Genomic DNA, 13,769 nt, shown 5'->3' on the forward strand with positions numbered 1-13,769 from the left:
ATAGCCTGCATGTTGTTAGAATAACTGATTTCTGGCAATGTGTATGTTTCTTGATTTCATTTATAACTTTTCTTAGTAATTCTGAGAAGTAATGAATGTAGAAAAGCTAGAGAAAAACAAAGAACATTCATACTTCATCAGACAGATACAAAATTGGCATAGGGTAACATAACACTGAACACAGACTAATAAACTATACTTTCAGAAGCACAGAACAAAGAAGACAATGATCAGAAATAATCAAGTGGGTAATGGAGGCAAAAAAAAAGTAACAAAGATATCTATAGTGCTTGTAGAGGCTTTATAGTTGCCTATAATAAATTTGTCCAGTTGAAAATGAGGATACAATGCAAAATTATGCTGGGGCCGAACAATCATTATCCCTGAATTTTAAGAATTTTTGCACTAACTCATAAGGAAAAAGTATTGATTAAATACCTGCAGAACTCAAATTCACCAGCCCCAATGAACAAAGCACAAATTGTACAAACTATGGAATGAAATTTTCCACTGGATTTTCTACAACGTTTAATTATTATGCTTCTGAAAAAAAGCAGGATAACAGGACATGCATTAAGACTTTGAGGAATAACTTCCACGGTACCTACCTGCGGGCGTTTTAGAGGGTAAAATCTGTAGAGAAACGTGGAAAGTCAGGTACTGGAATATATCCCGAGTATATGCTGCTATGAGAGGAAGCAGGTGGCACAGAAGTGGATTTCAGGCAGGGTCACATTAAACCAAAAAGTAAATATATAAAATAAAATAAAAATAAGGTGGCTTTTGAGAATGCATGATGGAATAAAATGTTTTCACTCTTTCTGAAGCATGGAATTAATTATTGTGACAAAGGGATAAGTTATTCTCTCTTATGCCTAGCAGAATGAAGTAGGCCTAGACTGGCAAAATTCTAGAGGTGACCAAAACAGTGAAGCTGTTAGACAAGATTATTCACTGTCACATTTAATTTGTACACTGAAGGGGCAGTAATGAAAATAAGGACTATCATGAACTGGGAAAGGTTTCTCGTGGACAAAAAATTAGCACATATGGTCTACTAATGACATAGCAGTGGTCGCAAAAACTGAACAGAAATTGAATTAGGCCTTTCATGATCTGAAACAAGTGCCAGCTGATGACTATATTGAGTGTATAAACAAAAGAAAAGTAAGGTAATGGTCAGAAAGTGGACATGCTGGATGTTGGACATTAAATTTGGACAGGAAGATGAGAATGAATTTTGCAATTTTGGAAGTAAAACAGATAAAGAAAGGAGATGCAAGGATTATGTATTAGAAAGGAGTGTAAAGGGCACAAGGGTTTTCTATAAAAATAAACAGCAATTAACAACAAAAATATGAATCTTGAGACCAGAGAATATTATTAATTACTGAGGAGGAGTCCCATCAACAACGAGGCCATCAGAGAGACAGTACAATCTTGGATTAAGCAAGGATGGAGAAGGAAAGTGGCCCTGTCCTTTCAAAGGAACCATCCTGGCATTTGCCTTATGTAATTTAAGGAAATCACAGAAAACCAAATCAGGATGGCTGCACTCAGGATTGAACAGTCATCCTTCCAAATGCGAGTCCTGTGTGCTAACCACAAGGTTTACTAAACTGCTGTGTAGCAGTTAACCAAACTTGCTCTAAACAGCTTGCAGTGCCTAGTTTATAATTGTTTGCTATAACCAGAACAACTAACCCTCAAATTTATGACATACCAATTTTATTAATCTAGTTTTTAGATTCACATGAGAGATGTGGTTTTGATGTGAATAGCCATAATATGGAGCACTAAAGATAAAGTGAGGATGTGTGCACATGCTCAGTTCTGACTGTAATACTACAGTTTTTGACTTACTCTTCTCAAGTTCCCAGCTGCCAGACCTTTAATTAAACATAAAATAGAATAAAAAATTGAGGGAAACAGAGACAGAGAGACAGACAGACAGAAACAAAGACAGAGACCAGAGATTACTCACATACCACAATTGATCTCGTCTGTGAAATCCCAGCAGTCAACAACTCCATCACACAATTTTCGAGTGGAAAATTGTGTTTTTAAGTAATCAGCACAAGTACATTGCTTTTCATCAGCTCCATCACTGCAGTCAACGAGCTGATTGCAGCGAGACATTTGAGAGATACACTCTCCATCCCCACATTGGAAGCTGTAGTTTCTCGGACAAGCTGTAGAAGATTTACAGTTGAGTTCCAAAATGACATAAAGAAATTCATATGCTTCAAGTAACGAGCTGTGTAGTAAATTCCAAAGAAAATTATTTATATATTATGATTTAACGGGTACCTCGCTATATTTTATAACTCAGCAAAGTAAACTATATGTCTGGCCATGGTGGGGACTAACTTTGTGATTTGACTAGGTTCCATTTCAAGGAGTGCACATTGTTACTCCGTATTGTAAGTATGGAAAGTAACTGCGGAAAATGCTTGCAATTACTATCATTACGTTTACTGATGATGACGATGATGATGATGATGATGATGATGAGGAGGAGGAGGAGGAGGAGGAGGAGGATGAGGATGAAGTAGCGACTGCTGATAGAAAAGGCAACAAAACTTGGAAGTAAAATGCTACATTTTTGTAAGCCAGTGGACAGCAAACTACATAAAGAGGGATGGGTACTGAGTGGCACCTGGATAAATGTGTTATTAGGCACTAATCTCTGTGATGTTATGAATATTACAAAGAAAAATCAACTTTGTGAAAGTATCCCAGCTTTTTCTGCACAGAAATTGACTTCATTGTTAGCAATAAAACTCTCATGGAAATAATTCTATCTATGGAATATGGCTTTATAAGCTGCCAAAATAAATGAGTCATCACTTGTGCAAACAACACAACACAGTTTCAAAAGGTACATAATACATTAAATGTTTATAATGACATGCAGTATCTGAATTAGAGTGTGTAGTGTTTTTTCCCCCAAACAAAATGCCCATTAATGCATATTACTCTATGAATTAATCTTCTCGAAGTGTGCAGAAAGTATCGCCCCATGAAAGTGCCAGTCAGTCTTTTATTATTGTGCTATGCATGGCATTAGCATATAGATTTACCATGAGTTACAATGCTCCAGTTGAAAGATTACTGGAGTGTCCCCTACAGCTACTTTTTTCAGACATAAACACAAGTGTGCTGCCACACTTGCCAGAGTTCTACTTCACTTTTCCAGTTGACATATAATAGCATTTAAACATAAATCTATTTGTATCAGAAGCAGTTTATTGATATAATAATTAATTATCTCCATCTGGGAGTACTAACTGCTGTTAAGTGTCATTATTTTAATAATTTCTAATGAAGATTTGCTTACCTGTCTCACTAGTGTTAACTTCAGTTTTCACATTGACTATTGTCGAAGCAGCCATTGAATTCCGCTGGTAGCTCCCATCTGTTGACACCTTGTTAAATGTCTTCGTCAACATAGAAAAAAGAGGTTGGTTGCCTCTGTCACTAGAGCTTGCAATAATTTGTGCTGACTGAGGTTCTTGTGTGATGGGTTGTATTGTGGTTGTTACTTTAGTTGCTGTAGTAGATTTGTTTACATGTCCCTTTTTGTCTGATCCAGTCATATGAACTGTGGCAAATTTACTAATTTCATTTACAATTCTTTGTTCTTCATTAGTTGTATTAATTATTCGATCATAATAATTATAAGGTTCCTTTTCTGAATCCCCATTATGTTCAACACTTGTCTGGTAAGTGATATAATTGTTCGGGAATTTGGTTGCTGAATTGTTTCTTATTTCAACATACTCATTATTCCCATTAGAGTTACTAAATTTGGTTGAAACTTTGCTGATTGTGTAATTTATGTTGACAACAGTATTTCTAACAGTGCTGTCTGGTCTTAAATCTGTTTCATAAGTACCTGTAGCTGAGAGGTCTGGAGCAGACTTCACTCCTGAACTCACTTTGTAATCTTTTTGGAATAATGTTGATGAAGTGCTGTAAAGTGAAGTAGGTGATGCAGTAAGTGTAGTTCTGCTTGATATGTCTGAAAATATTTCTGTCTCATTGTTTCTGTTTCTTGTACGAGTTGTTGAGGAAGCGGAAAATAAATTATTTGTTAAATTTTGAGGTGTATCTTGTCGAATAATTTTCACGTTGTCATCTTGTTCTTGGACTTGAAAGCCATAGTTGTGCATCTTAGGCTGTCTTCTGTTTATAAATGTTTTGCTCAATTTACTTCTTGATGCAAGTTCAGTTTCTGGAAGGATTATGGGAGTTATGCCATCACTTCTCTCTAGTGCAGGTGTTTCACTCAGCTGACTCTGCATTTCATGGTTACTTTTTGTAACAGATTCATTACTAGCAGCAATGTTTTCTGGCTGTTTTCTTGTATAGTCATGTCCTTGAGAAGAAAATTTTGTGTGTGTTTGAATGGTAGGCCTTGCTTTCCATCTTCCTGTGACTACTTCCTCCACATTACTCTTTTCTGAAGCTTGGTCATGGCTTGAATGCAAGTTTTTCAATTCTTTCAATACCTGACTCATTTTCAGTTCTTGTGTCACACCACTGCCATTTTCAGAAAGGTGTGAATTTTCTGTAGTAGTAATATTTTTCAAAAGAGATGCCGTTATATTCTTTATGTCTTCAGTAGTAATTTTTGAATCCTTAAAATATTCTTGTACATGGCCAGCCACATAGTTCCTTGCTTCAGTAAATAATGGGCTCTTCATCTGAGATTTTTCTTGAAGTGAATTCATAGGTGAAGCAGTTGAGTTTGTCGTATTCATTGTATTATGCCCTCCATTAATATTATGGCTTACTGACCCTATAGTAATGTCTAAGGTGGATAGTGATTCCATTGAGTGGGAATGACTAGGTCTCACTGTTTGGGAGAGTGCAGCTGTTGCTTGTTTTTGACGTAGTAAAGTATCAGGAAACAGCTCTATTAGCTCTGGAACAGTTTCACTTTTGTACTTCAACAAGACAGAGTCCCACAACGTATTATTCTTCTCTTGTTTTCCAGTACTTTGCCTGACATTTGGAGAAGTAAATGTTTGGTTGGTGGGTTGAAAGGGTAATGTTGAAGACATGTTCACATTTTTTGTGATGCTAGCAGTGACAGTTTCGACAACATTTTCTCTCTCAGTGCCTGTACTGATTGACTGAGATTTCTGTCTAACAAATGCTGAAGTTTCATCCATTTGTTCTGTCTTATTAGTTACACTATTCCTAACTGAAGGCCAAGGTGTTGAGGATTCCTCTAGTGCCTCTACTGTTGCAGACTCAATTGTGGTAAGCAAATCAGTAATGATGGATGACTCAGTGTTGGGCAATTTCGGCAAACTGTGTTTGTTACTTTCTGATTGTTCTGCCATGAAGACTGGAACACTTTGAAACTTGTCTGATAATGGAATTCTTGGTACTGTATCTGTATTTTTGTAAACTTTCTGTACAGGCACTGGATCTACTCGATGAGTTTCTATAATTTTGTGATCACTGTAACTATCAGTTATCAAACTGTCAGTAAGCAAAGAAATTTTGGGAAGAGAAAAATTGTCAGAAGTATTTTTTGTTGATATGCCAAATTCTGAAGTATTTTTAATATGATCAATGATCACAATGTCTGGAAAATCTGATGATGAACTGTGAGAAATTACACCATTATTAGTACCATCTTTAATTTCAGAATTTCTAAGCATATGTTCAACATTATTTTTATTCGTCTCAGATCTTATGTAACTATCTGTGACACTAGCAGTGTTCTCACTATGATCCATGTTAACCGGTTTCCAATCATCATCTGAAGAAGCATATTTCATCACATTTGTAGGAGTGCTGGAAACACTAGCAAGAACTTCTTGAGGAATACTGTGAACATTTCTGTGCGTTGATACTTCAGATTTTGGGAGTATTGGATGCCATGGTTGCTCATTAATTATTACTGGTGATTCTGGTGATATTGTTTGTGGAAATGGTTCTATACTTGTTGACAAAATTCTATTTTTTCCATGTGGCTCATGGCTTAAGTTGTAGGTTCCCAAATCTGATTCTTGAAAATATACATCTTTTTCATTCTGAGAAATTTTTCTAATACTGGAATCAAAATATCTATCATTGTAAGTATTAGTTTTGATGAGAAATGGATTAATATTTTCATTACTCTCAAATAATGTGCCACCTTCATAGTTATGAACTGCTGTACCACTTTTGTTGTATATAATATGTGAAAATTCTGCATTATTGTTTGATAATGCTGGCACACTCTCTTCTTCCTCTCCTCCATCCTTTATGTTTAATTTATCTAGTGGTTCCCCTTTCTGAAATGGTGGAATTTTATTTTCAGCTCCTTGTAGTGAAACAGTTGTTTCATCAGTCATATTTTTAAACACATCATCTGCATTAAATGCTTCAATAGAAGTTATATCATGAGCAAATGAACTATTTTCAGTCTTATTTACTTCATAGTGTGCTGTCTGATAATGAGTCACTTTTGTTTGATCATCTGAAGTCTCAGGTACACCAGGTAGTGCAACAATGTCATCCTTTTTTTCTGTAAATATCCCTACAATTACAGGAATAACACCTTCATATTCTAAAGCTTCCATAAACTCTCCTTCTTTGGTGATAGTCACATGTGGCATTGTCACATTTTCATAATGTTCTGTTGTTGGTTGTGGCTTCTGCACAGCTTTCCTTAGTATACCATTCTTCACTTCTAAAGTCCTGTTATCAGAGTTTGGTCTAAAAACATCTCCTGTTTGTGCCTTAGGTATGTTGCCAGTCCCACCATCAAAGAAACCTGTTGGGGGCAAATACAAGTAAAAATGAATGAAAGATAACTACATCTCACAACATTAACTTAAGGAATAAAAATACTGGAGGTGCAACATAAATTACTATTACCATTTTCTGGCAAAACTTTTAATTGATCAGATGGTACTGAATGTTAATTTTTTAAATTAAAATGAGGTGAATCAGAAACTGACTGAACCAAGACAATCTTAATTGGATAGCTATGTGCCTCTTTAATCAACTCAGAGCTTTTAACCTGCAACTACATTAATTTGTTTGCCCTTAGCTTTTTCAGCTACGTTTTTCAACTACATAATATTAAAACAGTAACAAATGAAGAAACAGCTTATAGACTACATAAATTAATAACTCATTGTATTTAAAGTAGCCATTAATAGTTGTTAAAATAATGGCAGAGGAAATATCTGAATACTTTAGTAACAAGAAAATGTGAAAGACTGAGGTTACTATTAAAACTATGTGCAACGTCACGTTATATGTAACACAAACAGCTGGGGTTGCAATGCACTTCCCTGGAGGACACCTGAATTTACTTCTACATCTGTCACTACTATCCATCCAAGATAAAATGCTGTGTCCATCCTATGAAGATGATGATGATGATGATGATGATGATGATGATGATGATGATGATTTAACAGCTATAGCTGGTCACTCAATGATACACTAAGAATGGTCATAAATGGGGTGAGACAATGATGACTGTGCTGTCTAGAGAAGTCATTAGCTTAAACAGATAAAGAAAATAAGCACATAAAAATTTAAAATAGCACAATAGTGCAGAGACACAAAGTAGTTCAAGACTACTCGGGCACCTGCCATAGTGAGAGGTAGCCCCCCTACATCCACCCCAACACTAAATGCTGAGGTGCATTAATTTTTTTCATAACATCTATTGTTCGTCAGGAAACATTAATTTGTTATTGGCTATCCGATTGTCAAGAGGTTAGGAAAGTAGACAGGTTGATGATTCATTTCACATCAGCCAGCAGGGTGCACAGATGGTGAGAATATGGATTATCATAAGTTGACTACCAAAGCTGTACTGAGGAAGCCCTCTTCACATAAAAGGAACTCATGGGTAAGTCTAGAGTGACCAATAGGTAGTTGGTACATAAAGATGGCATTCTTCTGAGAGGCTTGGAGAGAAGTAGGCCACACCTTCATGGTCCCCTTCATTTCTATCAGCCTGTTGAAGAATGCTGTAGCCTGCCATGCCATATTCCGTGTTTTCAAAACTTGATGTCACAATTGCAATTGTTGCCCAGCACTCCAAGTTCAAGTTTGTCATCTGTGGTAGACTCATTAGCTAATTTGTCAGTGAGTTCACTTTCTAGAATGCTGATGTGGCTCCAAGTCCAGATGAATGTTATAGTTGTTCTGGAGCTGTGGAGTTCAACTAATAGGCATTTGGTGTTAGTGACAAAAAGATTTCTAGGGTAGCACTGAGATATGCCCTGTATGCAGCTCATGAGGTTATTACACAAACCAAGAAGTGAGAGTTGTAATTGCATTGTACAGAGCCTGTGGCATTGCAACCAGCCCTGCAGTGAACACGCTGCAGGCACATGGTTGAGGTACTTGTCTTGCCCTTTGTGTGCAGAAGCGTAAGCAAGCTTGTCACTGCCTTTTGATCGATCTATGTAGCTGCATGTCAAACTGGGATAGTCATGGAGGATTGAATGGAATAGATGTCTGAGAATGATGGTGTCATCATTTTCTTTATGGCAATGGATAATGATCATTGGAATCATAGTACTGGGTACAAACCATGGGGATTGCTGACGGGGCAGTTGTGACTGCATAGTTCACCAACAGCTGCTGGTGTCTGACCCTCAGTGGTGCAATACCATCTTCCACCAGGAGGCTGTCTATGGGGCTCAAAAGGAAGGCTCCAGCTGCCAACTGCATGCTACTATGGTGGACAGCATCTAACAAGCTCAGTACTGATGATACTGCCAACTCATAGGCAAGACATCCATAGTCCAGGTGGAATAAAATCAAAACTTTGTAGTGTTGCAGAAGAAGTGTGTGGTTTGTGCTCCAAGAGCTGCTGCAGAGAAATCTGAGAGTATTAAGTTTTGTCACGTAAGTTTTGTCAAGCAATTTGCCTTTAGCTGGCATTTATTTAGTAATCATGTTAACATATTTTCACATAAAAGTCCTAAAAATTTGGAATTTTTAATGAAAAATGTATCTGGTTACTGAGGTAAAGTGGGTGTGGATGCACAGTCCTGAGTTGACAAAAGAGCACGACTTAAGTTTTCATAGGCGAAACCATGATTCAAAATCCAGGTATGTACTTTCTATATGGTCCTCTGAAGATGGTACTATGATGTGTTATGATGGAGAGCATTTTACAGGCAAATGATGGTGGGTCTATGGGTTTCAGTGCAGTCACAGTACCACTGACTGCAATGGCAAAGACTGTTACATTCAAAAGTGATCCCTGAGGGATGCCAATTTCCTGTATATATTGGTTGCTGAAAGTTGAACCTATCCAGACCCAGAGCTGGATGGATAGGATATTCTCAATAAATTCTGGAAATCCCATTCATGCAGTGTAGACAGGGTGTGATAACACCAAGTAGAATCATAATGCCTTTCGTAGATCAAATAATGCAGTGATCACATGTTGGTGATGTGTGAAAGCATTGCACACTCCAGATTATAGATGTATCAGATTATTTGTTTTGCTCTAAGTGCATGAAGGACACTTTGAAATTCCAATAAATGTCCTCTGATTGCCAAGCAACAAAGTTCATTCAAATAATTTACACAGCCAGTTCATTATGTAGAGCAGTTGACAATTAGTCAAAACCTGAGAATCTCTTCCCAGCTTCAAGATAGGTACAATAATACTCTTCCACCACAAGAAGGGAACTTTCCCTTCTCACCCATGTGATGGAAAAACCTCAGTATTTGTTTTATGCTGACTTTACTTAATTGAGTAAGCATTTGATTGCGGATTTTATCAGATTCTGGTACGAAGCTTCAACACACTGCTAAAGTGCAGCAGAACTCCCATTCACTAAATGGGGCTCTGTCTGATTTGAGGCCTTGCACATGGAAGGATAAGTAGTTCTGCTCTGCCAGGTGTTTTCGGGTTAGGAAATTACAATAGTCATTACTGCATTGGATACTTCAGTGGAGTGTCACAGATGCTAAGAACTACTGTGCACTGTTGCAAATGCAGTGGAGTTTTGTCCATACTTGAGAAGATGGGGTGTGGGCTCCCATGGATGATGCATACTGTTCCCAACACTGCTGCTTTCTTCTTTTTGTTAAAAACTGTGCACTCACTTGAAGTTTCTTGAAAGCTGTTAAATGTTCTGTAGGAGGGTGGTGGTTGTATCACTAAAGTGCCCCACCACACACTGACAGATGTTGTAGTTTTAGTTTTTCTCTGCAGGGGAGGCCTAAAGAATAATGTATCATTGCTTTTGCAGTGTGTATAATTTTGTCAATAATATATTGTACCATTCCGATATCTTTCTCCTGAATAGTGTCTAAAGAAACTTTGAAGTGGAAGCTTACTAGTTGGCTTCTGAAGTGATCAGCATAATGTGTGTTCCATCTGTCAGTAGTCCAAGAAAAAGAAACTTAAAGTGAAAGAAAAGTAGTGACTGTCACAGAGGGTGCCATGTATGTATCACTGGATCAACAGAGATATGCTCGCACTGCAGACCGTAACATCTATAGCTGAGTACATTCTAAGGACCATACTGAAACGTGTTGTAGCTCCACTATTAAGCAGGCAGACTTCCACTTTTGAAATTAACTGCTATATTACTTGGCCCCTGCTAGATGTATTTTTACTGTCCCACAGGGAATTGAGGGCATTGAAGTCCCCCAAATAGAAGGTAAGATGAAGGCAGCTGTTCCACTAGCTCCACCAGCTCATGATATGGTACAGCTCTGTCTGGGGGAAGATAAATATTACATACCATTTCCCTGAGTAACAGGTGGACAAAAACAACCACAGCATCTAATGCAGTGTTTAGTCACTTACTTAATGAAAGTGTCAGGGCACATGAGTGTGCAGAACCCCTCCAGATCCTCTCTCAGTGTTAGAGTGATTTTCACAACAGAATTTGTAATTTTTAACAGTAAGAAGTTGGATATCTGAAAACCAGGTCAGCTGATATTCTATACTGACTGCAGAGTAGGTGGCCATGAATTGACAGATCAGCCAGGTGGCAATGGTAGCTGTCACAGATCTATTGAAGGAATATCAGACTGAGATTTGAGAAAGCAATGAAAGGAAAACAGGAATATGAGTTACTTTGCTGCTAAGTCACACAACACCTGAATGTGTGATTCATAGGTGCCTTGGAGGCGTGGGCATATCAACCAGTTCACAAGAATTCAATTTAACTTTCCATTTTTCCTTCTTGTTTCTGTGAGGTTTTGATTTCTGCAATGATATTCTCATATGACTTCTGAGAAAGGGGACACCAATTTGTTTGAATGACCTACAGCCTGTGGCTCATACAGCCACTGATTGGTGAAAGTCTGCTGGTTCGTTTTGTTCTGGGAGTGGGTCATCTTGGCAGATGTCCTCTTCCCTGGTGATGCCACAGAAGGATGAAGAACATCTGGCTGCTGTAATGGGGTGGTTTCCATAAGTGCTGGTGGTTGAATGAGCTCTTGTCCCCTCACACAACTGAAAAACAGGCATTGGAATGTGGCTAGGGCCAGAAGTTGCTGTTTGAGAGCTTATCTTTGCATTAGGTGTTGATTTGGACACAATGTCTGAAGTTTGACATCATATCGATTGGATGAAGCCATTCAAATATTTTCTTAGAATTCTTAAATCACGAGCAGTCAAGTGTTTTATATTCCTTAATTTTGTTCTCCCTCCTGAAAACTGAACATGTAAGAAAATGATGCAGGGGAAGGAGGCGGGCATATTTTGGGCAGTTTCCACATGTAGGGGATTGTTCACAAGATCTGCTCTGATGCACTGTTCTTCCACTTGTGCCACAAGGAGCCTCAATAATACAGATAGTGGACATACGTTCAAAAGTTTGGCACCTAAAACATCTCATAGGAGGAGGACAATATGGTTCGACATCACAGTTATAAACCACAACCAACTTTGTCAGATAAAGCATTTCTATCAAAGGCCTGGATGAAAGCTCCAGTATTTACCCTATTATCCTTAGGTCCTCTCTGAATGTCACAAACAAAATAAATGCCCAGTTGCTCTAGGTTAGTTATCAGTTGTTTATCTGTTTATAGCATTAGGTCTGATGGAAAATGTGACTCTGAATCCAGCTGAGTTTGTTATGAGAACAGGAGGTAACTATTATATCCCTGAGCATGTCACAGGCTGCGAGTGCCTTTAATCGATTAGCATTCAAAGTTTTGACCAAGAGAGATCCTTTATTTAATTTCTCTATTGCAGCAACTTCTCTGAATCTATAATCAGTATATTCAACAACAAAAAGTGGCTATGTAGTTGAAAACATTGGGTCAGTTCTGGAGCATACAAAGAACTGGGTAAACTGTCCATTTCCATTTGTCCTTGCCCGAATCCTTCTGATGGCCAAATACACAAATGTCATAGGGTTGTAGGTCTGGAATGATCACTAATACACGTGAGTTTGATCCATTTCATTGAGGATAATTTATTCTAATGTGGCACAATCCAACTGGGGGCTCTAGCCCTATGCATCTACCAGCATAGCAATGGCTACCTGGATTAGCAGCCATTGTCTGGAATCTGGTGCCCCAGATTGGAGAGGCACCTATTCCTTAACATCCAAGGAAGACTAGAGCTCATACTACAGCAATGTGATCCTGCATGTCAGGAGGCTACAACCACAATGGTATATAAAGACTGCCCCACAGCAGATTGACTACCATGCTGGCTTCTGTGTATGAACATGAATGCACTCTAATAGTAATGCAGGGGATCACAGCACATGATGCGTAGATTACGCACCGCATAAGGCATCCTTACCCAAATGGCCCATACTTCTGTTATGTTTAGAAAAGTGGAAGTCAAACCCTAAATGGGGACTATAAGTAATTAAGCCTACAAGAGTGAGCCACAGATTGTGAAATGGCCTGAAATTAATGAGTCAGTGTAAAAGCTTGACTAGTACAAGGCTCCTTTTAGTTGCCTCTTATAGGGTAAGGAATTACCACAGGTTTATCTAGCCCTCATGTCCACAGTGATGGGTCCCATCAAGAAATCCCCAATCTAGTTACAAATTTTACTTGATCAAGCTTTCAACAATAAGCATACAGGATAGGTACATATAATAAAACTGACGAACTGCAGGGTTGGTTTCCTGATTGGAAATGGAGGAAAAAAGTCCTATGAACATGTGTCCGGAAATGCATTGTTACAATGGTAGGTGGCGCTGACGAATGACAGTTCCTCTGACCACATGCCATGTGTTCCATTTGCATTGCAGGCTATGTTATTGACACAGCATACTGTAAACTGCAGAATGGTCTGGTATTTATGTCAGGAACAAGTTGAGGTAGTGTTCGTGTACAGCTAAGCAGATGGAAATGGTTGAGAGGCAGCATGAACACACCAAAACAAGTACCCTCACAGACACCAATCACATCACACAACATTTCAAGTCCTCTTTGGATGTCACCATGGGTCCTTTCAGACAGATCAACATGCAGTCTGTGCATACACCACATTTGGAGGTTAAGTTCCAGGCAAGTGGCCTGCCAACACAGTGGAAGCCAAAGTACAATTATGTGTATCCTGGCATGTTCGTAGGACCTTTTTCCCTCCATTTCCAGTCAGAAATCCATCCCTCCACTTTGTCATTTTTTTGTTTGTTTGTGGGATCTTTGATATATCATGCTTAAAAGAAGATTAACTCAGCTGTGAATATGGTCTAGAACCATCAGGGCCAGAAGTGTTGTTCATTTTAATGATTTCACATGTTTCTCAACAACAGTGACACACACATCTATGTGACTCATCTTTGCAGCAGTATGAG

At 38.3% G+C, this 13,769-nt stretch overlaps 1 protein-coding gene across 1 annotated transcript in view; it reads right to left on the reverse strand.

Moving 5' to 3' along the window:
• Positions 1-13,769, reverse strand: part of LOC126412088 (uncharacterized) — a 144,403-nt gene that overhangs the window by 62,956 nt on the left and 67,678 nt on the right. The window contains exons 6-7 of the mRNA XM_050081508.1: positions 3,341-6,778; positions 1,989-2,192 (exon numbers count right to left, since the gene is read on the reverse strand). Coding sequence (XP_049937465.1) covers positions 1,989-2,192; positions 3,341-6,778 — 3,642 coding nt within the window. The remainder of the gene's footprint in view (positions 1-1,988; positions 2,193-3,340; positions 6,779-13,769) is intronic.

The sequence above is a fragment of the Schistocerca serialis genome, chromosome 1 (assembly GCF_023864345.2).
Source record: "Schistocerca serialis cubense isolate TAMUIC-IGC-003099 chromosome 1, iqSchSeri2.2, whole genome shotgun sequence".
Classification (NCBI taxonomy): Eukaryota; Metazoa; Arthropoda; class Insecta; order Orthoptera; family Acrididae; genus Schistocerca; species Schistocerca serialis.